The 27,075-nt window shown below is 45.0% G+C and overlaps 1 protein-coding gene across 1 annotated transcript in view; it reads right to left on the bottom strand.

The window, feature by feature from the left end:
* Nucleotides 1-27,075, bottom strand: part of MYBBP1A (MYB binding protein 1a) — a 59,776-nt gene that overhangs the window by 28,513 nt on the left and 4,188 nt on the right. The window contains exons 8-23 of the mRNA XM_068655986.1: nt 26,222-26,339; nt 23,559-23,848; nt 22,506-22,613; nt 21,768-21,893; nt 20,852-21,058; nt 20,068-20,176; nt 19,579-19,666; nt 18,352-18,503; nt 17,576-17,659; nt 16,738-16,878; nt 15,810-15,974; nt 14,856-15,013; nt 13,915-14,049; nt 12,550-12,658; nt 10,410-10,541; nt 8,449-8,517 (exon numbers count right to left, since the gene is read on the bottom strand). Of these exons, the coding sequence (XP_068512087.1) occupies nt 8,449-8,517; nt 10,410-10,541; nt 12,550-12,658; nt 13,915-14,049; nt 14,856-15,013; nt 15,810-15,974; nt 16,738-16,878; nt 17,576-17,659; nt 18,352-18,503; nt 19,579-19,666; nt 20,068-20,176; nt 20,852-21,058; nt 21,768-21,893; nt 22,506-22,613; nt 23,559-23,848; nt 26,222-26,339 (2,191 nt within the window). The remainder of the gene's footprint in view (nt 1-8,448; nt 8,518-10,409; nt 10,542-12,549; nt 12,659-13,914; nt 14,050-14,855; nt 15,014-15,809; nt 15,975-16,737; nt 16,879-17,575; nt 17,660-18,351; nt 18,504-19,578; nt 19,667-20,067; nt 20,177-20,851; nt 21,059-21,767; nt 21,894-22,505; nt 22,614-23,558; nt 23,849-26,221; nt 26,340-27,075) is intronic.

A 27,075-nucleotide genomic window follows, 5' to 3' on the forward strand; every position in this document is an offset into this window, starting at 1 on the left:
GGCAGCATCACTATGGATGTGCATGTGGGTAGTGCAGACATCTGCCTGCCTGACACCATTTTTTCACAAAATATAGAGGAGCCATTAAAATGCACAAAGAAATACAGGAGAAACCCTCATCTGAAGACAAAAAACGAGCAAATGTGAGCAGTTAGTAGCATGCATGATGTTCCAAAGAGACCCTGCAAGGCCCAGCGACAGGGGCCTGTCCGAATGAAACACAACACGAGCACACAACGTGCTCAGCACAAGTACAAGTAGAAACTCATGCCATGGGATTTCAAGCTCTCAGCCTAAATGCAGTCAGGAGGACCTGAAAAATTTAAACAGCTCTTTTTAAATTTTCAACTGTCTCGTACAAGCGAGAGGAAAGCGAGAAACATGGCTTAAAGCAATCACTGGAGAAGGCCACATTTTACTATCGCATCAGACACCTTTCCAAAGAACATCAGAGACTATTTATGGATGCTGTCAACATACTCCAGTCCTCTGAAATAAAACAATTTCTTTTTGAGCTCTCCCAATGCAAGAGGCTCTCAAAAATGAAAGCTGGGATACAATAATCCACATCTACAACCATCTCAAAGGTCTAGGAATTAAAAATCTTGGTACAAAAAATGTAGAGCACTGGCCCTGACCCAGCAAAGCACTTAAGCATTCAAGTGTTCCTCCTTCAGCTTCAGAGGGACAGTTTACATACCTAGAGTTACAACATGTCACAGGGCTGTGCTGGCTCGGGACCAGATAGCTCAAAAATGTGCAAGAGACCACCCCTGGTTCAGCTTTACCTTGCAGCACTCAGGATCTCCTTGACCATCTCCTTACAGAAAACAAAAACAGGAACAGGAGCAGGACGCTGGCTGGAGCCAAAGCGTGTCAGTCTGACACACATTTTCCAGCTGCAAATGGCTTCTCTTGTAAGAAGGGTCACTAAAAAAAAGGGCATATAGTGGACAGAGGAAGACAGCAGCCACTGTGACAATGCATGGCACAAAGAAATCAGCACTGCCTGCAGGTAATTCACCCTCCTGAAGCTCTGCTCACCTCGATGCGACCCTGGGACGAGTCCTCCCCCTAGTGACACCTCTGCGAAGGACAGAGGCACAACACGTCCTACCTCTGCGAGGCGACGGGGTATGCTTTGAAGGGCTGGTACTGGCACCAGCAGTCCAGCTCTCCCTTCGGATGGAAAGGGGCAGAGCTGAACTGGTGCTGGTGCTCATCTGGGTTGGTTTCTTTTGCTTCATGATTAACAACAGCTAATGCAAAATATTCCATGACAAGTCCTTCCCAATACCACCTGCTGGAAACTATCTGCGAGGATGCAGGCACTTTCATGGTGCATGAACGTAGTGATCTGTTCATTTATCACAGCACGAGGAGGAACTCTCCCACACATACACACAGAGGGGTGCTGGTTCCTGACGCTTTGCAGTGCCTTTACTGCTCTTACAGTATTAAAGTTTAATTACTTTTTAACTTAGATACTTATACAGAACATAAACCGCTCAGAACGGTAACTGTCAACCAGCCAAGACCTCTTTGGCAGGACTTCGGGATCATGTTTTACTCTTCTGGTGATGGCAGCTCTGGCACAGAATTGCTTCAGTTCTGTAAAAGTATGTCTATATATGTTTGATCCCTTTGGGGAGACTGCCAAAGTACCGAGATTAATTAGCAACTTACCCAAAATACACTCTCTATTAGATCTTAAAGGGTTCCTTGTCACAGAATGCTTTATAAAAACACATTTTGAAATATTAATGAATCTATATGACAAAAGATGACATTTTGAACTCCGTCTCAGTGCCCATTCTCATCTCCACACTAAGTAAAATGACTTTTATTAGTTTCATGACAGCTCTGCACTTACATCAGCTTTGCAGAGCTGTAGCCAAATCATGGGAAAGAAACTCACTTGATGGACAAATAGAGCATCGTTATGCTCCCAGCTACTGCGACGTCCTCAATCAATATAGCTTTGAAAGTAAATAAGATGACAGGGATGCATTCAAACAGATGTGTGACTACGCTGCAGAAATAACTACAAAGGCTCTTAGTAATTGTGTTGAAATGTACAGTTGTAGTGCCTTTCCCAAGGGAGCAGAACAAGGGACAGATACCAATTCATTTGCCTAAACCCTGGCAAAACATTACAGACTGGAAGCGGTCTGTGTCTGCCAGTGAAACCAGGACAGGGACAACAACTTACTCCTGGTAGCAGCGGATGGTTCGTTTACTAGTCTCTCCCAAACTGGTTGTGACCATAAATTAAATTTCCATCAGAACTCAAAGCCAAAAGAGGTGGGGCCTGTGTTGAGCCACTTACCCTTATGAGGCCTTTGCACAACAGCTGATACACAAAGCCATTAAACTTAATTAAACCCAACAATGGAGGAGTCAACCCTTAAAAGAAGGCTTCCCTATAGAAGTTACTACTGGTGAGTTATCTCCAACCATGTGCCCAAGGCAAATGCTCTTGTATTTCAACCTGCTTGCAGGGCAGCAGGGCGTTGTGCATGTCCTTGCTCAGTGCTCAGTGCTGTACTCAATGAACCACGACGCAGAGAATCCCCCCGTGCACCAGCTACCTGCGGCAGAAAAGCAAGAAGGCTCCACAGAGAGGCTGTCAAGGAGCCTAAAACGTCTCTACAGAAGTCCTAATGATGACATTTTGCAGCAGTGCCTCGTGTTGAGAACACCAGCTCAGAAAAATCATACTTGGTTCTGAGCAAAATTGTAATCCCCTGAGGAGAGAAGGAACCGTCCTACCTCTGTGGGTGCTAAATGCTCTGTTGGGAGCAGTGCTATCAGGCGCAGGAGCAGTGCTTCCCACAGCACTGTGCTGCTGGCCAACAAGCAGAGTTTCTCAGGGAAAAGCATGCTTGTTCCAGCCTTCCAGAGGCTGTGCTTCAGCCAGTTCAGAGCTGGCACCTGGAGTGTGTGTTTGCCTGCAGAAACCTGCACCAGCAGTAAGCCTGGGAACTTCGGGGCAACCAGGCACACATTGCCCTGCTCCCAGACATTACTCTGACTCCCAGAGTACCAGAGTGAGGTGACAGCTAGGCAAGAAGCAGCAGATCACCAGCACATCCAGTCCCCTGGCAGTCCCAGTCTGTATGAGCATGGGCGGGGGGCACTGCATAAGAACCTCACCGTAATTAACAGTGCACCACCAAGGGCTCGGCGCTGTGAGAGCCTCACAGGGACAGCCCGAGACCGCACGGTTACAGAACTGGATGTTACTGTGGTTCTGCTCAGCGTACTGATGCTGCTAAAAATAAACCAGGAAGACATTCCTCACCTAAGGCTCAGGAGGGTTCTGGTATGCAGTTGAGTCATGCACCAATCATTAAAATAAACACTTCTCAATTTCTGGTTCACGCTCCATCAGCACAAGCCAAAAACACAAGCCTTTTGTGCATATCGAAAAAGCAACACTGCGCCCACTGAAACAAGGCACAAGGAAGCAATCTGAAGGTCAAGGTCTTCTGGAAACAATCGCAGTAATAAGAAAAAAAAAAAAAAGAGAGAAATTAAGAAAGGAGGAAGTAAGAAAAAGATCACACGCACTTTTTTTCCCAAACAGAATTGGAGAGAACATGTTCAGTGCTTGTGGAAGACATCAGACTGACAGCAGCATCCTTAGCTAACAGAGCAGCACAAGCCTCCCCCGCCTGGTAGCGCCTCGCTCGTTTTGCTTGGCTAATTGTAATGCTCTGCACTGCCAACAGATCACTTGTGCCAGAAGCTCGGTGAAGTTATTAGCACCAGGTCAACTCAAAGGTATATCACATGAGCTCAACTTTTGGTGATTTGTCATTTTCCCACCCTGGTCTTATCATGTAGAGTATATCTCAGCTGTCATTTGTGTCCAAGTTACACAGAGGGCATGTGTATACGCAGGTATGCTTACAGGTCAGGGATTCCAGAAATGTGAGCTACACTTTAACCAGCTGATGCTTACACTTGAGTAAGAGAAAGCTATCAACCTTCTTACATGTACAAAAAGACTGTGATGTGTACACCGGTACCATTGTCCTGCCACTTAAGGCATCTCTGCTACCCAAGTATAAGGTCATACGTAATTAGTGTGACCGATTTTCAACACCTCTGTAGAACTGAATCCAACAAGCTGGACTAGGCTAGCCAAAAATGTTAAAATTTTCTTTCTTCATTACTTTAACTTGAAGCATTCTTTTCACATGCTCAAGATCCTCTTGAAAAGTTTCACAGTAACTGCTTACGCTCTAGTGATTTCATACAATTTCTAGTCATTTTTTTCTACAGTAGACAACAGTGCATGAACACACCATGGATGTGCAGCCTTATTCTAAGAAGACAGTGCAGCTTTCTAAGTTATATGTTGGTTTCACTTAACCATGGGAAAACAAACATCGACACAACTTCAGGAAAAAGATCCTGGCTGCTATTGTAGTGTTAAAAGAAAAAAAAATAGAAAAACACAGCAAAACCCACAAGATCTCTCATTTAAGTAAATGAAAGACATCCAAACATCAGTGCGTTCATTTTTCTAAAGCCTGAAGCATTTTAGCTTGCACACAGGCACCTTTGGGACAGCAGTCTTTCTTCTTTAGCTCCACACTTAAAGATATGCAGAATTCTGGATAAATAAGCCAGGCAACCCGTAACACTGAGCGTTCAGAGCCCCAGCTCCCAGAGCCCGTGCACTGAGCTGACAGAATACGCTCCGTCGTGTCCTGCAGTCAGTGTGGTCTCACAAAAGGTGAGGCCTGCCCCAGATGCATGAACTGCCTGAAACCAGCTGATTTTGCTGATCCGCTGTCACACGTTTCCTTCTTGTGTCTTTCTGACGTACGGGTTCAAACAGCAAACAGGGGAATTCAGGGTGGGACGAAATCCTCCTTCCCAGGTCAAGCACCCGCTGCCCTTCCTTCTCCCACCCACAAGGGACCCCGATCTCTCCAGCTCTTTTCTTTTCCAGGGCATTTGCTATGTGAGTGTCTCCTGCAGGCATCCCTGCCCCAGGAGTAACCCCACAGGATCAGAGCTTGGCTACAGCTACAAGCTGCAGTTTCAAGCTCAGTCTCAAAATTCATTGTTCCAGTTTAAAACTTGTTACACGGGCTGAGCTCACTGCTGGAGCAGTCTGCTAACCCAGCCCCTGAGAGCCAGGTTTAAAACTGCCCTCAGAGCTCTCACCCCTCTGAGTGCTCTGTTTCATCTTACAAATTACTTCACTGTAGAGGTGAAAAACCTTACTGCTGCTTTAGACACATAGGAACAGCAACAAAAGAAAAAAAGATGACGATTTAAGTCACACAATCTAAAATGTTTCTTTTAAAGCTTCATTTTTACGCTTTGCAATTGATACACCTGCCTTTGGATCTCTCCAAGGGAGCTGTCTCTCCAGCAGTCACCCAGAACCAAAGCCACACTATCTGATGGCTACAAGCACCTCAATCCTAATGGACACAAGGCTACGAAAAAAGGTTCAATGTTCTCCGGGTTTTAGAGGTGAGCACCTGAGGGAGACAGGATGCACAGAAAGGCTGCAGCAAAGCCAAGTCACCAGTTTCATCCAGCCATGAACACGACCAGCGAATTGCCCAAACTTAAAATTCACACAGCAAAAGAGGGAAAAAAAAAGAGATGTATAGAGAGGAAAGGTAAGTTTTTACTCAAAGCATCTTCACAATGATCTTCCAATGTTTGACAGCACAAATACCAGGGCAGCAAGCAGGCAGCGGGGTCCCCAGGGTCAGGACAACTGGCTGGGGCTGCAGAGGCCACGCTGCTCCTCCCCAGGCCAGCACCAGCTGAGCACATGTGAACGGCTCCAGCATCTCCTAGAGGAACCCCTCTGCTACAGCTGCCCAGCGGCTGAGCTCGGCAGAGCCACAGCAGCCCACAACAGAGGGCACAGGGAATAACATTGCACCTACAGGTTGGATTTGCTGTTTCTAGAGAAGAGCCCGGTGGTCCAGGCCTTGCCACACACTGCACAGCTTGCTGAGGAAATCACCTCTACCAGGCCAGGACCACCACTCAGGGATCACGTTTTACTTGACACTACAAGCCCCAACAAGAGCAGAGACCCCTGAAGTAAGAGCTGGACATGCCTGCCAGCCACCACAGCACCTTTAAGCCCCTTAAAAAACTCAGGGACTGATGTGGCTGAGAGGAGGGACAGAAAAGCCCTCTGGCCCCATACTGCTCTCACAGACTCCCCATTTTTCAGAGTGAGGAGAAGGGACACCCTCCATTCCATCCACCCCAAGAACCACCTTTATTTTTGCTCAAAGCTAGCTACAAACCCAACCTGAAAGCTCCTACCCATGTGGGAAGGGCCTCCCCCAGGCCAGGCGAGTGTGGGCAGCAGCCCTGCTGGGCCAGAGCCCAGGGGTTCATTACCAACCCACCTTCCTAATGAACCAGGGCTCATTACCAACCCACCTTCCTAATGAACCAGGGCTCATTACCAACCCACCTTCCTAATGAACCAGGGTTCGTTACCTCCACCTCCCCATGCAGAGCACAAGTCCCAACCCAGCCCAGCCCTGAGGACTTCCTGCCAAGGGGATTTGCAGAGCTAAGAAGTCAAACCCACAGTGGGATTAGCTGTTCATACAGATAGAGCAAGCACTGCCAGAATGATCAGCACTAATAACAGGAGCGTTAGAAAGGGAATTATGCCTCATATCTCTGGCACTGAGTTAGTGTAATGCTCAGAGGTCAATATTCAGAGGCTGAAGATGGAAAACTACCCCCCTTACCTTTGGAGCACTGGGGCTTGTCAAAGTCAGGCTGTCAGGAGCCATTGGGTGTCTTATTTAAGACTCTGAGATGGGACAGCCCTTCTGGTAGCTGAGCCCCTCCACCTCATTCCCCAGAGGCTGCGGAGGCTCCAGGGAAGTTATGCCCCTGCTTTGCTCCTGACCTCACTTTGCCACGTGCACTCATCTGGCTTTGTCCCCATCGGACACCACCAAAGCACTGAGAATTGAAAACGTGCATTAAGAATCAGTGGAAATATTTTATCCGAAAACCTGTCAAATTGGACATTTGATGAGGGGAAGCCAGAATTCCTGAAAAGGAAACAGTTTGCAGAAAAGTAAAGCTGCAACTCCAAAAGCTTTACATAGCTTACTCTCCACATTGCCTTTGTTTAAACAGCAGCACATCCACGTTCTCCATCCACACTCCCACACGCAGCACGCTGCACGTCCTCCCCTTCCCCTCCCACCCACAGATAAACTGGCTCTGGAAACAAAGCTTGTGCAGATAACCACGGAAGCTCTGAAAAAAGGACAATGCTGTTCCCCGTAGGGAAGTGAAGATACCCACGTAAATGAAGTTGTCTTCTTGGGATATTGTTCTGGTCTCTTGAGGATAGGATCAAGTACATACCTTATAATTAATTTGTTTGTCATTTGTGTAACACATCCTTATTCCTACCCACTGAGATTACTCATAGCTTAATTTTCTCTCTCTTGTTTTTTTTTCTTTTTTCTTTTTTCTTTTTCTTTTTTTTTTTTTTGTGTTGTTGTTTTGTTTAAATCACAGCCGTTCCTATTAGGTAAAACAGCCTGAAATTCAATTTTCACAGACAATGTAAAGCAGCCCTAAAGGAAACTCACACCTAGATCCCTCCGCTTTCCTTCCAGTGATCAGAAACAATAAAATAGCTATTTATGAAACAGAAAGGTCGATCTAGGATGCACTTCTGCAAGGGACAAATGCACATTACAGCTAGGGGGTGGAAAAGTTTGAGACACAATGCTACTGGCCTAAAGGGGTTTTGGTTATTAACTGCGTGGAAGACACCCCCACTGCAGCGCAGTGAAAATCCAGACAGGAATCATTCCCTGGTCATGCAACAGTGAGCTGTGCAGTCACCCTGCAACGTTTTATTGATAAAGCTCCACTAATTTCGTGTTAGTCAGGCACATGCAATCAACCATCAAAAATCAGATCGATAGCACAGGTGGTTTCAAACTAGACACAGAAGCACGTGGCCTAGGAAATGCAGGGCAGCTGGCAAGGCATGGAGCAAGACTCAAGAAGGTAACTTGGGGCTAGTGTTAGGAGGCAAGGATTACAACATGCTGCATTAACACAGAGGAACATCTTACCAACAAGAAAGTAATCAAGGAATAAGTGACTGAAGGCAACATTACAGCAATCAGGCTTCAGCCCTGGAAGCTGCAGGCAGTTTTTAAGGGAGATGCTACCAAAGAACCTCCGTGACTGTGAATACATAAGCTGTTTCCACAACTTTAGTCACACACCTCAAGTAGCAAGGCAGTATTTGCAAAAGCTCTCCCCCCAGGAAGCCCAATTCTCAAAATTGGGCAGCCCTAAAGGCAGCAATAAGCATATTAAGCGTCATCTGAACTGCCGTGATTAAGCGACTTTGCTGATTGACTGTTTAATACAGCCTTGTTTGTTTGCTTTCTTTCTTACCTGCTGATGTTGCCTGGCTCCCGCTGTGATAGACTTGACGAGAGTGTCTACTAATGGCTTACACATGACCTATAACAAAGAAAGACCGAGTCTCTTATTAGTGGTTTGCTGACAGAAAGGTTTGTTTTTCAAGCAAAATGGTCTATATTTTACACAGCTTTTTGAGCAAGAAGAAAATGCTGCAAGGAAAGTGCCCAGAGATCAGCAACAGCTTATTTGAAAATTAGCAGCTTCGCTCACACCAGCCTGGGTGAAATCTTGGTCACAACAAAATCAGCAGCAAAACTGAGTGCTTGGAAAGATCTTTTCCAAGCAAGAGTGCTTGGAAAAATCTGGCAAAGATTTCACCTCCGGTGTTCTGCCTGCTTCTCGATTTAAGCCTGTATCTGCCTGGTACTTTATGGAGGCAGTTCACTTCATGCACAGGAACAGTCCCAGAGCAGAGGAGAACATGCCGAGTTAAAGTATCAGAGCTTGGGGAAAGGTCTGATCCCATGAGCTACAGGGACCAGAAGTAACTCCCAGAAGGAAAGCCTCTGTAGAGACAGGTTATCTTAAAGTTGCACCCTGCAACAATTCTTCATCGAAACATTTCCAGAGTAGGGGTTACTGTCAGCGAAGACTGCTGAATCTCTTTTCTGGCATAATCCAACAATTTCTAGGCTTCTATACAAAATCCTGCCAACTTTATGGGGAGAAAGAATCCAGGCACAAGAAATGAGAAAGCACGTGGTTTGCAAACACCTAACTGGCAGACCTCCCATGCTGTCTATCAGGCACTCGAAGGTCTGGCCCTAACAAAACACGGATAGCAATTTGCTGAAAAGTTCACTGAGGTCTTGTGTAGATGGCTATTTCAACCACACCACCTAAAATGGCTTCTTTTGGGAGGTAAGAAGACTACTAAAGGAACAGACAGCTCTAGCAAGTGGGTAAAACCCAGCTTTAGAAAGGCCAGCAGCTACATAAATCACTACTTTTGTTTTATAAAAGGGATGAGCTTAAAGACTTAAAAAGGCATTTCTGCAAGGAACAGTCATTTGGAATCCACAGGCTCTAAAAGAAACCCGCAGATCTTTTTAAGCTTGCTCTCCAAGTGCACAGCACGTAACTCTCCTCTTCCCCTCATTTCACTGTCTCACATAGGTGGTGCCATGGGATGGTGTCCTAAGAAATGTGGTATGCAAAAGAGCTTTTTCCTTAATGGATTCCCTCCTTCTCTGGAAGTATGGAGCATCTTCCCCTGTTACACAAACCTGTGTCTCCTCCCACCCTCCCTTCAGACATCAGTTCTAAAAGGTTGAAGATCCTTGAGAAAGGGTTTCTGGTTGCTGTCTCTATCTCTTCCTCTGACGTAATAACTGTTGAAGGACCATATGGCATTAAGACCCAAGCATGGTTTCATAAAAACTGGCTGTCCTTATAGTGGAGAGCAGCTCTAAGCATGGGTGAAGTCTGCAGGAAATGCCTCAAAGATTATGGACACTGACAGTGTCTGAAGATCAAGTTTGCAGATTAGACTCCAATTAGATTCTACACCCTACAGCCTTCTTGGGAAAAAAACTGAGAAGCGGAGCATGCAGTCAGAGTGAAGTTGACCAGAAGCTGCATTAACTGTTTAAACAACCTGGCCCCTCCTGCCTTTGTGCAAGCATTGCTCATCCACGTTATCTCAAATACTGGTAAGGAATTAGAGCTTCTTAGGGCATCCTTTAAAGAGCAGCCTTCTATCCATCTACATTCTCCGTGCTCTATCCCAATCCAAACCACAACGGAGATCCTCGCCTTCTGCAGCACTGCTATCAAAACATGCAGTGTTAAGAGTTTAAGAAGATGAAAATCTGAGGAAACCCTGCAGCAGTTTTAAAAGCCCACAAAAAAATGGGAAAGTTTCTCTCCCTGCTTTCAACAGGCTTACAGCTGTGTTTTGGAGCCACCAGCAGCCAGGCAGCAACACTTACTGGGAAGCGGGTGAAGAGATCGAGAAACATGGAGCTGGTAAGGGCGCTGTTGCGTTTAGTCAGGAACTGCGTCAGTGCCTCCTGGTACACTGCAGTCACTCTCTCCACATCCAAGCAGCCAGTGCTCGAAACCTATGGGGAAAAAGCAAAAGAAAAAAATTTCCCCTAAAACACAAGAATCAATCATTGCTAAATGAAGCAATTTATTTCTACCACTGCACAGATTTTTCCAGTAGCTAGATATTCTTGGGTAGTTTATATGATACAGGCATATGAACTAGCACATAGAACCAAGACAAAACAACAAAGCAGGTCCCAAATGTGCTTTCCTAAGTTCCCATAGCAGAATGATCACGTTAGTGAAGCACTGCAGAGAAGCCCTCGTGCTAATCAGGGACCCAGCAATCCCAGAGATGTGTAAATGCTCTAATATCCCCCTCTGGTGGGGAACAAGAAACCCAAACACACAACAGAGACCTGCAGAGGCCATGTGGATCTGAACTAACAGCACAGGGCTGAACAAAGGGTGCAGCACCACATCCTGACCTTCCTGACTGCTCTCATCTTGCCAGGGAAACACAGCTCTCTAGAGCAGGAAGAATTAAGGCCCAGGTGATCAAAGCTGGGATCTTCACAACAGCAGATGGGCGTTTTGCAAGCTTCTGCCCAAGGAATGTTTCCACAGCCATACAACAAATTAAAGCCATGTTAATGCTGTGTCCTGTTCTCAGGTCAAACTCCTACTGCTACTGTAACTGAGTGCAAGCTAGACTGAAGATGTGAGGGTCTTAAGTGCCTATGCTTAGCACTTACTTGATGTACCTACCTGTAGGGGAAAAAAATTGATCCCTTCCTATGCAAATGTTTACTACAAAAACAGAAATACTCTGTAGTAACAGGTTTTTCTATAAATTTGGCCACTGCATCATAGGGTCTGTTCTAGTTTCACCTTGTGGCTTACCGAAAAGCTCCAGGACACGCTCACAAAGAACTGCTCACTGGAAACAAACCTCATTTGTCTCTGGTTCCCTCCTACAAAACCTTTTAAGACTCAACACAGCACCAGCAGCAGCACCCAAACTGGACTGTGTCACTTCCCGAAAACCACCAACTCCCTTCAGCTGCCGGCTGTGGTCTCAGACCAGAGCCCCGTTCCCACAATAACAGCCTTTGCTCTGAAGCTGCACGAGGATGCAGCAAGTCTCACCCAACAAGCGTGGTGTTTATATTCTCCAAACATCTCCTCCTTTGTTTCTCTTTCCAGGAAGGCCCAGCACAGAACAAGAGCTGCTTGGATTAGCACTCCTGGTCTCTCGCTAAGCCTTAGAAACACTCACTATCTTTTCAGCTGCTAATAATATCTCAGTGTTTGTAATTTCCAGGCCCTCCCTGGTCATGAGGAAGCCCTGTTTATTTTCCTCCCCCTTGAAATGTCAGCAGGATTAAGGCACTAAGCCCTGCACATAGTTTAAGAGGTTCAGAGGCAAGTACAGCCTAGCTGGAGAAACCCTGCTCCCTGGTTTCTAGTAGAAGGGACTGCACCGAGCTGCCCAACACACAGGGGCACCAAATTCAGAGAGCTGTGAATTCAGCAGAGACAGCAAGTGACACGGAAACATAGCAAGGCTCCCCAAGCGATACGCTCACAAAGCAGAACCAGATGAAGACCCTCCATGCAAACAGCTGCCGCTGAGATCAGGGCTGCTCCTCTCTCTCTTCACTCTGAGGTTACTCAATCCAAATCTCAGGGAGAGAGGAGTTCACCCTCATCCACCACTGCCCCATGTACCCCTGCTCCTCAGCACCCTCCCAGAAAACACACAGACTGCAAAGGGCTTAATGCAAAGAACAGCAAATAAGTCAGGAGGGCAACGCAAATACACGTGAGGATAAAGTAACCTGGATCCGCTGTGTACCAGCAGCCCCTGCTGGCTATGGGCAAGCAGGCACTGCAAACACAGAGGGTGAGGCAGAAGGGAAGGGGAATGCGACAGTTTATGGCACGGAAAAGAAATCATGGAGACAGCTATCTGCAGACAGCGGAAACAGGGAGGTGGGATAAGCAATGCCCACTCAGCAGAACAGGGTAATGCAAGTTCACTGGCAAAAACACTGCCGTGACAGCAGCCTGCTGTCTTACCTGACAAGCCTGTGGGATGGCGTTCTTCTGCTTCTTTGGCACAGAGACAGGAGCTGGAGACTTGTCAGACGCACTGCCTTTCAACACTTTGAGCAGGTACAAGGAGGCACTAAGAAATAAAAAGAGGGAGAACAACAGTTACCACAGTGCCACTGCAAATCCACCTGAGGGCAGAGGCCAGGTGATGCGGGCAGCCTCTTCCCTCCCGAGAGAGGTTAAAGAGCCTGAGAGGGTCCCTTTCTGCAACCTAACCCACTCTTGCAGATTTAAAGACAAATCTCAGGAGGCTGCATCCTTTCACTGGCTGTCACTGCAGTCACACACATCTTCACTACCAGCCTCATTTCCTTGAGCACTTGCTACCAGTTTTGACTAGCACAGTTTCAGAATTCCTGCATTTGCCCACGATTTGAGAGCCTGCAGAGCCCAGCCAGTGCTGCAGCCCTCCCAGCCTGGGCTGCTGCGTGCCTGCGGAACTCAAGTAAGTCACCTGAGAGAGCCTGCAGACAGCCTGCTACTTTTGAGAAGTGTTGTTTTAACTGAACATACATACAGAAGCTCCACTGGCACTGCCAGAAGGTGTCAGGGAGCCGTGTGGCACACGCAGCCAGCCCTGCACTGCCAGGAATTGCCATGGGTCCTGCGCAACCATGGGCTAGGGGTGCTGCAGGGCCAGCACTGCCCAACGGCACTGGGTTGACCATGCAGCATGTGCCCACTAAATAAAATTATGTTGAGAAATCCCAGATGGAGTCTGAAAGTCTCCCTAAATCTGCCTGCAAGCCACAAGAGAGCCTGCTGGTAAATGGCACTTCTGTTTGTATCAGGGAACAGCAAGATTACATGTTTCCTAGTAGATTCACATGTGGCTTATCCTAATTCACCTGTAGGCAGTGGCAAAGGAATGAACACTTGTACAGACAAGAGCCACAGTCACTGCTGTTTTCACTGAGCCACCGCTGAGACAGGAAACCCCAGGATTTACAGAATGATCATTGCAGATGGACCATAAATTACACTCATCCCTGCACTGAATCACACACAATTCATTACTCTCTGATGAAGCCTCCGGGGAGCATTTTCCATCACTGTTAGCGAAGCTGTATGAGACAACTGCTGTATTACAGAGCCCCTAGAAGATCATCACCAAAAAACGGACATCTCTGTTTCAAAATGCTTCACACTGTCAGGATGTGTCCTCATGTAAACTAGTCCTCATGTAAACAGACACAGGCAGCCAGCCTTCACGGAGCCTCTCACTTTTGTGACCTGTTTTAACCAGCAACATTATGCCTGCTGACAGACCAGCCACAGTCACAGCCCTGCCCACAGCGCTGACTAGAGAAGCTCCTTCTTAACACTTACCTGAAATAATAGAGAGCCACTGAGGAATCAGTGTGCTTGCAGGCTTTTTTCACAAGCCTCTCCACAAAGGCGTGCAAATCATCTTGCAGGGCTTCCACTTTCTTGCAGTACTGCTTAGCTCGGCACAGTGAGTTCCTGAAAGAGCATTGAGAACAAACTCAAAGCCATTACCAAAAGAAAGAGCTCCGGAGAACACAGCTATGAACCCTTATCACTGGGCTTAGTGCAACACATACACAGACATGGTGCTAGCTCTGGGCAGCAAAAGAAGCAGTCTTTGCTGGGGCAACAACTGCTCTTCACCTCAAGCAACTTACTCAGGTGGCAAAGTCAACTCTCCTCCAAAGCTCCCACAAAGTGAAGCTGGCTGCCTCAAACTCTGCTACTGCAGAACTGCTTCTTAGCAGCGGGTAGAAAGCAGCACTGAAAGCACCTTAGAGCAGTGCTGAGGATGGCAGGGAGTGGTGCACAGAGGCCACACCACACACCGTGCATTATGCCTCCATCTAGCTTGTATCCTGCTTTATTTGTGGCAATGAGCAGCGAGAATTTGCACTTTGCCTGTCTTAATAATAATTTGTTGTGAGTTTTATTCCAGCCACAACAGAAACTCTGTAAGTGTAGGGAGTTGTCACACAGTCTGACTCAGAGGTCAGTGGCCCACGGAGATATTCAGCAACGTGGTACTGTGCCTGCAGCACCAACTGTTTGTTCTTGATTCTTGAAGTCCCTTAGACTAGAAAACCCAGATCCAGATTGCTATCCTGCAGGTTATAGCTAAGCACTGTCTATGTGTGTATGTGCAGTAATCTAATTCTCCATCATCTATAAGCACAGCTATTGACTCCAGTGTTAAAAAGACTCAATTCTAGGATTCAGTCAACACTACTGGTGTCTATCAAAAGCCTTCACCAATTAGCTGGAGGATTACGGACACTTACGTGAAGATAAGAGCTGTTTTCTGCAGGAAATCAACCTCCTGCTTGTCCGAGTCTGAGCTCATGCACTGTTCAATCACCTGAAGCAGAGGCTCGATGATGTCAAACACCAGGGGGTTCTCTGGTTGCTTACTGAGGAACACTTCAATCAGATCCAGCACCTGCAAACATAAAGTTACTGAGCTGAGAACTAATGCAAACAGGGAAACATGATGGATCTACCCTGCACAGCTTCTTCAGACCGGAGCGAGGTACAGGGAAGGGGTTTGAAGAAAACTGTACTTGCAGCTGAGATCAGTGTACCTTCTGCTATCACTTGTAGTGCCACAGCATGAGACCATAGAGATTAAAAGTTTGAAACTGAAGATTAAAAGCTGCTGGTTGACTTCAGCCTATTTTTTGCAGTGACATCATTTAAAAAAGCAGTGTCACTGACACCCAGCCAGACCTGCAGCCACTGCAACTTGACACAGATCCCTGTTAGCTCCACTGACGGATAGCTCTTACCCCCACAAGTCCCCTTTGACCTGCAGACACCGCATTACCATAAAATCATCCTCTTACTGCCCAGCATCGAAACAAAACTGCAGTGAAGCCAATGGTCACTACACTAATCAGCCTTCCTCCTAGCTATCCTGCCACCAGACATTTGGATGTGTGAGCAGCTGCAGCTGTCCCTGGATGCCCGAACACCCTGGACAGCCCATGCTGACACCAGGTGGCCTCAGGTCAGTATTACAGACACAAATAACCAGGGGGTGTTAACCACAACCCTCCGGAGTTAATGAGCCTAACAAGACAAGAAAAGCTTAGGCTGCAAGGTTACAGGAGAGATTTTGTGTGTTTGTTCACACTAAGGCACATCATAACTAACGTTAAGTAGCTCGTGGCTTGCAGTAGGCTACAACCAGCACGCTAGTTCACCGAAGGTCTTTGCACCAGACACAGATCTCATACCTTGATCTTGAAATCCCTCCGCAGGATCTTCTCTTTCCGAATCCTGTCTCTCTCATCCTTCTTCGCCTGGATCCGTTTCTGCTGCTCCGCAAAGAGGGCCGAGATGTTCTTGTCCAGGGCCATCATAGCCTCATCATCCAGATCTTCATCACTCTCATCTTCTCCCTTTTGTTTTTCAGAATGCAAAAGCTACATGTCACTCCATGGACTACAAAAACAGCTCCCAGCCCTCCCCTGCCTGGGACTGCCCTGACTCTGCAGGGAGAGGAGAACCATGGCCACTTCAGGGCAAATTCACAGTGGGGATGTAGCTACCTCCAGACCCAAAACAGAAACATGGGGAAGGAAAACAGATGCTCAGACCAATGAGAAACATAGGTCTTATTTCCTGTTAGGTAATCCTGGCTGCACCGTACCAACATTTAGAGCTAGAGGACTGGGAGAGGAAAGAGGCCTGGAGTTTGGACACTAGCTCCCTCTGTGCTGTTTTTCCTTCAATAAAGAGGTTAATATGCTGCTATGTTCATAAACTTTATAGGAATCATTAAGCCACACTCCAGCACTGCTACAAGAAGGCTCCAGAGTGGCCCACTGGGATCACACTCCTCCTCACAGGCTAGCCAACACAGACACCATATAGCAGTATCTCAGTGCTTTAGTTCACATCAATCTTCTTTATTGCAGGCAGGAAAACAAGTTATCAGGCTAGACTAGGCAAGCAATAGCACTCGAGGCACACTAACAATAAATAAAAGAAAAAGTGACTTATTGGCAGAGCTTTCTTTGACGATCCTGACCTCCTGCATCAAATGCCATACAAAGATGACTGCCAGGGTTATCACCACATAGGCTCAGATAAGATGCAGGGGTTCAATAATCTTTCACTGCCCCAAACCTCCCAGTACCAAGGTAGACACTCAAAACATACCAATACATTCTGTGCTTTGAGAACATTCATCAGCTGACTGCGAAAATCTTCATCAACTTCTTCATCCTTTTCCTCATCTCCGCTGTCATTCTCTTCCTCAGTGTCATCTTCCTCTGAGGAGTCCTCACTTTCTTCATCATCCTGAGGAAGAAAAGTTCATCTCCTCACCTATCCATTCTTCAAGCCCTACTTGATTCCCGATTCCCAGGTATGTAACTGTTCAGAAATAAAAGCTCAAGTCTCCCCTCACCCCATTATCTTGCCTACAGCCCTCAGATTCAGGTAAGGACACCTCAGATAACAACAGAGATAACACGTCTTCACAGCAACTAAAAGCAGAATATAATACAGGTTTCTCTGTCACATTAAACAAGTTTTAAAGAGAAGATTCCAAGGAAGAAATGAATTAACAGCCCCCATCTGACTTTCCTTTCTGCTAATGCCTGTAACACTTTGTGACTTGGATCTCTGTAGTTCTTAGAATCCAAGATCTCAAATTCAGGTTACTGTGCATCACAGCAATGTTTCAATCTGTGCCTGCCAACGAGAGGCCTGTGCTAACCTCAGGATGCAGTCGTTTGTTCTCAGGAAGCCTCACCTATTCAAACAGCCATACCTACAACAGCGTTTTCCTTCAAGCCCAAGAGACTAATAGATTTGTACTTCCAGCAAACCATTTCTGTGTTGCACATTTAAAATAAATCCTAATAGAACAACAGCTATTTCATTCAAGACAGAGAAATGCAGTTACATCTATTACCACAGATCAGCAGAAACATTATTTTTAAATGGCAAAGGTCTGAAAAGTATTTGGCACAGGCAATGGCCCAACAATTACCGTGTCCTGAGCAGACTTTTTGTCTGATTCTTCCATCACAACAACAGCACTTTCTTCATCCTGATCTTGGTATGGATCAAGAACCTGCAGAAAATAGGAATTGTTTTTCTTGTTTTCAGTACTTTGTTTTGGTGCCTTTGTGTGTACAACAGACATAAATTTCAGCACAGCCAGAGAGCTGGATGATGATGTAGTAAGTAAGGGCATTCAACTTTCTGGCTTGTAATATCATGTTTGTTCATATGTTAAGTTCTTCTTTCTATAAGTAACAAAAATATGGAGAAAACTGAAGATGTTGGAGACAGATCAAACATCTTCATTTGTTACAAATTAAGTATTAGGTTCGTCCTATAAAATACTTGACAGCTGATCTCTGCAATCTATAATACTCTCTCAGTAGACACTGCTTTACTCAGTGATGTGACCAATGCAGATTTTCAGTGCCAGTTATTTTTAGCACCTCTACACTTGGCCTTTCTAGAAATAAAGAAAAAGTTACCATTGATACTCACATATAAAACCTAACAGCTATATAAAATGTCCCAGGAATTTCCTTGGGCTAAAACTACTAACGAATACAGCCTAAAACTAGCACATCTCAGGCTCCCACAAAGAAACTGTCTGCAAGCTGCTTCTATAATTCAGCAGCACACATTATGACAGACATCTTCTAAATTGAGGAGGCTTTTATTTAATCCCAAAATAGAGATGTGCTTCTATATCTGTTAGGGACAAGACAGGCAAACGGTACAATGCCCTACTAATGTCTCACTTACATCCAAGATCAGCTGCAGGCCCTTCTTGGTCAGATTAGGACAAATGCGTCCAAACACGCTCTTGGAGATCCGACGTATGAGCAGGCTGGGCTGGGCAAGGAGGGAGAGGAGGATTTCCACAATCACCTCAACCCATCCTGGCTCTGTGTTCTCTGCAAAGGAACAAACAATGACAGGTAGGGGCAAAACCACTGCACTGGCACAGTGAGAAGAGGCTGCAGATAAATTCACACAGGAAAAAAAAAAAAAGACAGCCCTTGCAGATACTATTTGAACTACTCATTCAACAACACAGACCAGAAATAATTGAGTGTGAAAGTAAAGACTGTTGCTGTATTGGAAAGGCTGCTAACCATGGGGAGAAACACACCTGAAATTGTCTTTAGGCCACTGCAAAGCCTCACCAGGTAACAAACTTATTGTTCATTTAATCATTAGTTCTGCAAGTCATTGGACACCTACTTGGCCACATTAAAGCAATCAGCAGTTAGACAGCAAAAGCACATGATTTTTATAGTGTTTCCAATGAAATCAGGAGTCACAGTAGCCCATGAAAAGCGCTGAGTTTTAAGAGTGGCCCATTAGTCTGAGAGTTCAGGACCATTAGTATGAAAGTTTGGGAATCCTCATCTACATACAATCAAGTCACCCAAAATTATAGCTTTTGTTTTCACAATACCCACAGATCTACATAGGGATTTAAGGAGACAATAAGACCGTAGTTAGAGAGAAAGTCATAAGAACAAGACAGGTTCTTTCCTGCTCAAGTCCCAACCTATCTCCACAGGCCCAAAATGAGAGCAGGCTAGAGCAGCAAACAGGCTGTATCTACACATGGGACACATTTAGATGGCCCACAACTCGAGCTCTGAAAGCAGCAAGTTTCAGGCCTGCTGGCTGCATTCAGCAAACTCTCAGCAGCACAGACCAAGGACTTAATAGGACTGATGATACTTGGATGCTACTCAAGTGAACCATAGCCAGCCCTGAAGCCCACCTATTCTGTAAGGGGCACCCAGAAACACCACCAGATGATGATGTGGATGGAAAACGGGCAAGAAATTTAGAAAGACATGGGAAAAGAACAACGGAGAGTCTCCTGGGGACAACTGCATTAAGCCAGAAATGATGGAGTCAGAGTGCTTCACTAATGCAGAACCACGATTTTCTGTCCTTTGACAGAGCATTAACAATCCCACCCCATTTCTTTCTGCAGAAAGGACTCACCGGTCTTTTTCTTCTTAGGTTCCTTGCTGAATGCCCTCTCCGTGCAGTTCAGAAGGTCACTCAGAAGATCCATTGTCTCAGATGGGTTCTGTTCAATTACATGCAGACAGTTAGCACCCTCTCTGTGAATTCCCCACTAACAGCAACAAAAGTCATATATCCCAAATATAAGAATGTCTCTAAATAGGTACAGATATTAAAATCAGCTGCTAAACCCCTTTGCAGAAGAAAATATTAAAATAAGTAGAAATTACTCCACTCAGCAGCAAATCAAGGGCAAAAATAATGCTCAAACCAAACTTTGCCCCTGTAAGTTGATGTCTACAGTCAGTGTAAGAACCAGAGTTTATAAGCTGCCAATTGCCTGTTTTTAGTAGCCAGAGGCTGTGAAAGATTGGATCTCTGAACAAAAACATCTGCAGCTGGGTGTTCAGAATACCCAGTTGTCAATATATTTTACACCATTCAAATATGCTTCAGAGATCTTACCTTGAAAAGGTGAATGGCCATTAAAAGCAGAAATTGCTGAAAAGCAAAGATTTTGGCACTATCTGCTTTATTTTCCTTCTTCTGCAGGTTCTTCACAGACTGAAGTGTTCTGAAGAAAGAAATCTTTTTGAGTCTTTCACAATTACAACAGCAAATCCTCTCCTATGATCAGACTAAAATCATGACCAAATCTTCAGTACCATCTTCTGTACTCAGCATTTAATTTACAGATATTGGACATATGTACAGTATACCCAACAAATTAACCCAACAATAGCATCTCAATCTCTGTATGGCTTAAAAAAACCTCTGCACTTGGGCACAGGCTACATTCCTAATACTACAGCCAAGGCATAGTAGACTTTTATAGGAAATAAAGCTCAGAAAAGAGCACCAGAAAGAGTCACTGGGAAGTTAAAACAGGCATTATTAGGAGAAAAGCTTAGCAGAGTTGCTAACATGCTTGGGAGAAAGACTAGGAGTGAAAATAGAGAAGGGCACAGCCACCTACACACACTTAACACACTGGTGGAACAAAAAGGAATTGGGTGATGAGGAACAGGAAGGCATCCTGCTACCCAGTGCCTGGTGTAGGATACTCAAAGGAAAGAAACAAAACTGCCACTGCCTGTGAAATGGTTCAAATGGTTCTGCTACAGCAGCCAGAACAACAGGAGGACAAAAGAATAGAGCCAAAAGTTTTTACCGGCCCAGAGACTACGACTAGAGCTTTTTTACCTTCCTCATACCAGCAACCCAGAACCCAGCTTCCCGAGCCTCTCACCTCTCCCAGGCCTCTCTCTGATCCTTGGTAAAAGGCTTCACAGCTTTGACGTACTTCTCACTGGAGAGCAGCTCGTTGGCATACTCAACAAGGAGAAAGATCCACAGCTTCCCATCGGCAGTCACACCATGGACGTGCTTCTCCCTCAAGGCTGCAGCCTCTGCTGTATCCCCCAAAACGCTCAAAGTGTTTAAAGTCTGAAGCAACCTGCAAAGAAAAACAGTCAGCATGTTATCAGCAGAGGAAAAAGATGACCTTCTCCATACTCCCCTAAATAATGCCCGAGGCAGAGCACTCATCTCAGAACTCTGGTCACAGCCCAGATTCACAGGGCATAATTTCAACCCATACATGTATCCAAGCACAGGGATGTATAGCTCATTGTCTCAGTGCCCCCAGGGACACCGTACACTGTCTATTATTCTTGTCCTCAGCTGTCTCCCATTCTATGTCCCACCTATTTTGCCTCTACTGAGGTTACAGCATCAGCCTTGGCAAGTACCTAAGAGTGTCTGTTGTTATAGGTCTGTTTTAGTCTCATGCATAGTGGACAGAAAGCCAATAACAACCTGTGTAACCCCCCAACCTCTCTACAGTCCTTTCTCTTCTAGCTTGCAACAGAGACAACAGAAAACATATGAGAAAAAGCATTCTGAGCTCAACTCTACATTTACCTGATCATCACGCACATAACAAGTTTGCCATGCAAAAATGTTTTTACTGGAAAAAAAGTTTAGGATTTTCAGGAAATCTGTTTAGGGTCTCCTTAAGAAAAGCCATTCCCTGGTCCTAGAGTCAAACAGAAACACTCCAGTTCCAGCTCACAGGCCCAAACCTCTTGCTGTGCCATTTGCAGGGTGATTTTATTCTCAGGAAAGAAGAGAAATTTCCAAGCAAATGCAAGCAAAACCCTTACCCAAAGAAGTAGTTTGCTGCCAGTGAGTGAGCCTGTTCATCTAGGGGCTCTGATAAAAGGGCATTTGTTTCCGGTATTTGGGAAGTCTTTTTCTTAGTCTCAAAGAAAGCATGGAAGAAGCAAAACCTAGAATGGACAAAATGAGAAAAAATTAACTGCCAGTTTGGTCATAACAGAGCAAAAACAGCCCATGTGTGCAAAACCAAATAGAACACACCACCACATATTTACCAAATTATTTTCAAGGACCTCCAAGCCATGAAAAATACCACTATCTACATTAAAACCTTTTCCTATCTACATTAAAACCTTTTCCTCAAGGTATAAGGGGTAAAAAGAGAGAAGGATGTTCATGATTTCACAAAAGTGAAGTGTCAACACTTGAGGCCGCACAATACAATACTCGGATTGTCACACCTGGGTTATATCCTCCAAGGCTTTCAAAGTGAAAGATAAATACCAGTGACATCCTCAAACAGCCTAGGTAAGCAGGAATTTAGAATTTACTGAAAATGTATAGGACCAAGTTGATCATAAGTGTATAAATGAGAAGAGTTTGTCCAAGTTTGCAGAATGTATTTTAAAAACAGAACCCAGTCTCCTAAATGACTAATGTTACGGAATATTTCCACGTCAATTTGCCCAGTGCCATGGGAATTGCTCAGCTGGAATACTGCGGTAGATCTAACCAGAATTATTGCAAGCACATGTGGCATTAAGCCTTTAAATCGTTCTCACCTGGAAATGTCCATGACAAGGTCCTCTTCTTTCTTCACTGGACTTTCAATGATGCTCATAAGCCGGTGGATGATCCATTTCCTCAATCGAGCAATCTTATGTTGTGTTCTTTCAGTAAAGAAGCAAACACAATCAGCAGTATGAATGCTACACTAAAGTAAACACAAACCTCACAATCTACTGCAGCAAGAGGTGGCTTTCAGTGTTAGTGTTGCTTTCTTCAGTAAGAAAGTAACAGGTAAGTAAGAAGAGATACAATCTTCCCAATTTTGCTTTACACTATGCAAAAGGCAACATCCTTACACCGCTGAGGAACTACACAGTTCACTGATGATACTTCAGGAATTGCATTAGTCCACCTCTGACCTCACTCTATGGGCACGTAACACACACACACGGTGTTTTAACAGCTTATGTCTTCTTTGGAAGAGCTCCCTGCCCAGGTAACCCATTATCCACAGCACCAAGCTGGGATATTCAGTGAGTAGCTGTGCCAAAGTGGAGGACAGAGCTGCCTCCTGGGAAGCTTTCCTAGCTGGAAATTGTGACAAATGTCTATGAAGGACCTAAATATTCACAGGAGACTTAAGACACAAAGTGGGTGCTTTGCTGTGGGCCAAGAAGCTGAGAACACTCAAAGCAGTTAAATATTCACACTCAGATAAAAGGAATACGCAATTCCTACAAAGACCTGAGAGTCTGTAGTGAAAAAGGAAGCCACTGGAGACTTTTGCCTGTTTCCAAAACTGTTGTCAGGGCTAGAAAAGCAAGAGAAAAGGCTTTTCTGGCCATCCAGTCTGTTCTGATCAGGGAATAGATTTCTGGCTGGTTCTCATAGCTTTGCTCCTACATGAGAACTTAATTTTGTCCCAGCAAAAGAGTCAGATGCTGGGCCTGAACCTTCTGGGACAGAGGAAATGGAACAGGAAACAATTGTCAGCTCATGGCAAGGGAGCCAGCAAACTCTGGCTGTCCGACCCTGACTTCACACAGGTAGCTACTCCAACCACAAACAGAAAGAAAAAAAAGAAGGTGCATCACCAACATACTCACTTGTTTACATTTTCTGGGTTCTGCTTCTGACGGCTAGTTGAGAAGTCTAAACAACAGCTCAAGTCTGGCCTAAGGAACATGTCTTTGAGCCAGTCAATGTATTTCTGCAATGCCACTGGCTGCAGGTGTCTGACTACCCTCCAAATGCTGGGCACCACTGGGTAGCCTTGATTTGTGAGAGTAGAGAAGCCGATCATTACTGCTAGCTGCCTCTCTGGATCATCACAGCTGTTCAGAAATGCATCTACGTATGCTTCCATCTCTGGAGCAAATTTAAATCGGTCTGGAAGCTGAAAAAAAGAGTCAAACAAGTAGGTTAAGAACCTTACACTGAGTCTGAGTATCTTTATGAGCACAAACCACTGTCCAGATTTGACTGCAATAAGGAAATTAAAGTCACATGTCTGAATATTTGTCATACAATTAGACAGGATCAGAAAAGTCACCTATTTCACCTTATGGTCTTCCTCACGTAAGAGGAACCACTGTAAGCAACCACAGAATCCTGGCATGTACCTCAACCCTTCAATTTGGGCTTTCCCAACCAGTCAAGCTTGAGCAGGCTGGACCATGTGCTGGCCGGTGCAGCGAAGCTCTTAGGCTGATTCTTTTTATGGGGATGAGCTCAGGATGTTACTCACACCATCTGCCTTACACCTTCCCTTGATTCAGAAATTCTCCCACATTATTTCTGGTCTCCTCTAGCAGCCCTGGAGCCTGCTGACCTACAGTGCACAGAACAAATCCCACCTTCTCTCCCTGGTGTCTCTGAAGTGTTGAGGCATTCTGAAAGGAGGAGGAGTTGACATGTTTAACCCTAAAAACATGTCCTAAAGTGTTGCTCTTTTGTGCTAAGGCCTATCCTAAGCGCTGTCACTGGTCTGCAAGGTGTGCAGCTGGCAGACTCTTGGCCCTTGGAACATTGTCCAACAGCATGCAGACCAGGACACATCTCACCTCACCACACAACTCATTTCATCACATCTTTTCACAGCCTACAGTGTTCATTCCCACTCATTTGTTCTGAAAAAGCAGAACTTTAACTGGTGAAACCTTTAAGAGGGCAGTCTGTGGCTTCACTCCAAAAAATGAAACTTTCGTGAATCAATAAAACAGCTTATCTGGTATCACCATGTCATAAGCAAAATAGCAACCCAGCAGGAACAGGAACGGTAATGAATGTGTAGGGAACAATGGTCTTAAAATAAAGAGTTTATAGATTTCCAATTAACTACAAATCCATCCAACCATAAAATAAATCCTCCAGCAAGCCATTATACACAAAACACAACTTCACAAGGTCCTGTATTTAAAACTCCATACATGTGTATGAAAGCTGGGAGAAAAACTCCGGAAGATTCTGCCATAAACAGGCTAATAACTCACAACGGGGGATTCATCAATCATTTCCCAACAAAAGCAAATCAAGTACATTTGCTTGCTTGTTTAAACATAAAAATAGATCCAGTAAGATAACTGTCAGTCAATATCAGACTCAAGCTTTGTCTAGTTTCATCTCCAAGAGCATCCTGAATCCCCTAAGAAAGTACAAGATTATAGCATTTGCTTTCCAAAAACAACCTGTATCAAGGAAGAAAACAAAACAAAATCAACAGCAAAGAAAATCAAACTAAGACCTTTTCTACTTCTTCATCAACAATACTAGGCTTTTCTTTTGTGAGACAGACATTGCATTCAGTGATTTGCACCCTTCAGACAGGAATTAAATTAGCAAATCTTTTGATGCACACGGAAGAACACAGCCTAGTTCACTGTGGAACACAAAAAGAAGCAAGATGCAGGAAAACAAGCAAGCCAGTGGATAAACCCTGGCGAAAGTAGCTTCATATACAGGGGCACCATGATAATCATTATTTTCAGAGCAAAAGTGCACATCCATTTCTGCTTTGGTACTAGAATTGAAAGACTACAAAGTCCTGTCCCTCCCAAGAGACGGCAATGATTTTGGGGCCTACATCAGAATATTTAGGACTAGGACAGCATGAAAAGACAAGCCAAAGCCCATTTTTATTGGTATTCTTTGATTTTTCCTCCCTTTGTTGCAGGGTTTTTTTTTGCTTGCTTGCTTCACAGGAGGGAAGGCAGAGGACTTCCAAAATCCAACTCCCATATTGCACTGAGATGTGCATATTGAAGCAAGCACTAAAATACACAAAAGCATGAGTCGTCCCTTTTTGCCTTTGCTTTCAAATGTTCATGCAACACCCAGCACAATGACAGACAAAAAGGAGCTTCTGGACATGCAAAATCAAAAGGCCTGTCAAAGGATGACACATGACGTTGTCAACATGCTGAGGGCTGCCCTTCCTCTGCTTCCCCCATGGCGAGAGCTTTCTCGGCTGCACCGATGGAAGCAGGGGGCTCAGTGCTGAACAGTTTCAAGCTCCTTAAAATAAGTCTGAATAGTAATACACAAATAGACAATAACAATCAAAAGCAGTCTTATAAAAGCCCACTGCAACCAGCAGTCACACAATAACACTACATTTAGTAAGGGCTAAATTTAGTCCAAGGTCTAAATCACATAAACTTATTTTTAATACAAGAAGACATGTAACAGGAAAGGTGGACAGGGGCTGGGGGGAGGTTCTGCTCAGAACAGGGGCTTCAGGCCTGAGCACAAGTACTTTCAAAGGACCCACCTGACTTGTTACCACATGTTCTCCGTAGAGCTGCATCACCTTCCCTTTGAGAACCATCTGTAGCTGATCCAGAGACAACAAGGGCAGAGCGCTCCCCAGCAACCGGTAGCACATGTAACTGAGCAGAAACGAAGAACATTAACATTTTCTCAAGTAGAGCCACAGCCGTAAAGCCACAAAGAAAGATAAGACAGAGAAGAAGTGGTGATGCAGGCTATGTGGAGTACACAAGAAGACAGAAGTCAAAAACACACGTTTTCTACATGGATCCAGTGTTCAAAAATCATACTGCTGAAAATTTTCCTTCTGGCTAGCACAGCTGTTCAGATCTTTGTCCAAAGCAGGTCCTCTGCTGCCCAGAAATAGATCAGTACACACCAGCAGCCCCTTCCTCAATGCACTTGCTGGATCTCTTCTCTCTACATGTTTATTTCCACAGGCCTAAAAACACTTACTCGTTTGTGAAACTTGCTGTCAAATTTGATCAAAATTGCCTAATGGGCTTAAGAATTACTAGGCAGACATTCTGCAGACACTTCTGCAGAAAAACAGGCTAAAAAGGAAATACTTTTGAGCACACAAAGGTTATTTTCAGATGTACCCAATTCAAGCCAACTAAGACAAGGCTTAAACTTGGAAAAACGTTTTCCCTTCACTGTGATATTCATATAATATGTTAAGAAAATATCTAAGTGCACCTCTGACTTTCAAACTCTTGATCTAATAAAGATTAAACCTGGCCACAGCCTGTCATGCTATGGTCCAAAAAATGAAATTACGTTCCCCCAAAATGCTCACACTCACGTTCAGGACTTTGCAGCATGTTTGTACAGCATGAGTCTCCACAGACAGTT

This window comes from Anas acuta, chromosome 19 (assembly GCF_963932015.1).
Source record: "Anas acuta chromosome 19, bAnaAcu1.1, whole genome shotgun sequence".
In the NCBI taxonomy this organism is placed as follows: Eukaryota; Metazoa; Chordata; class Aves; order Anseriformes; family Anatidae; genus Anas; species Anas acuta.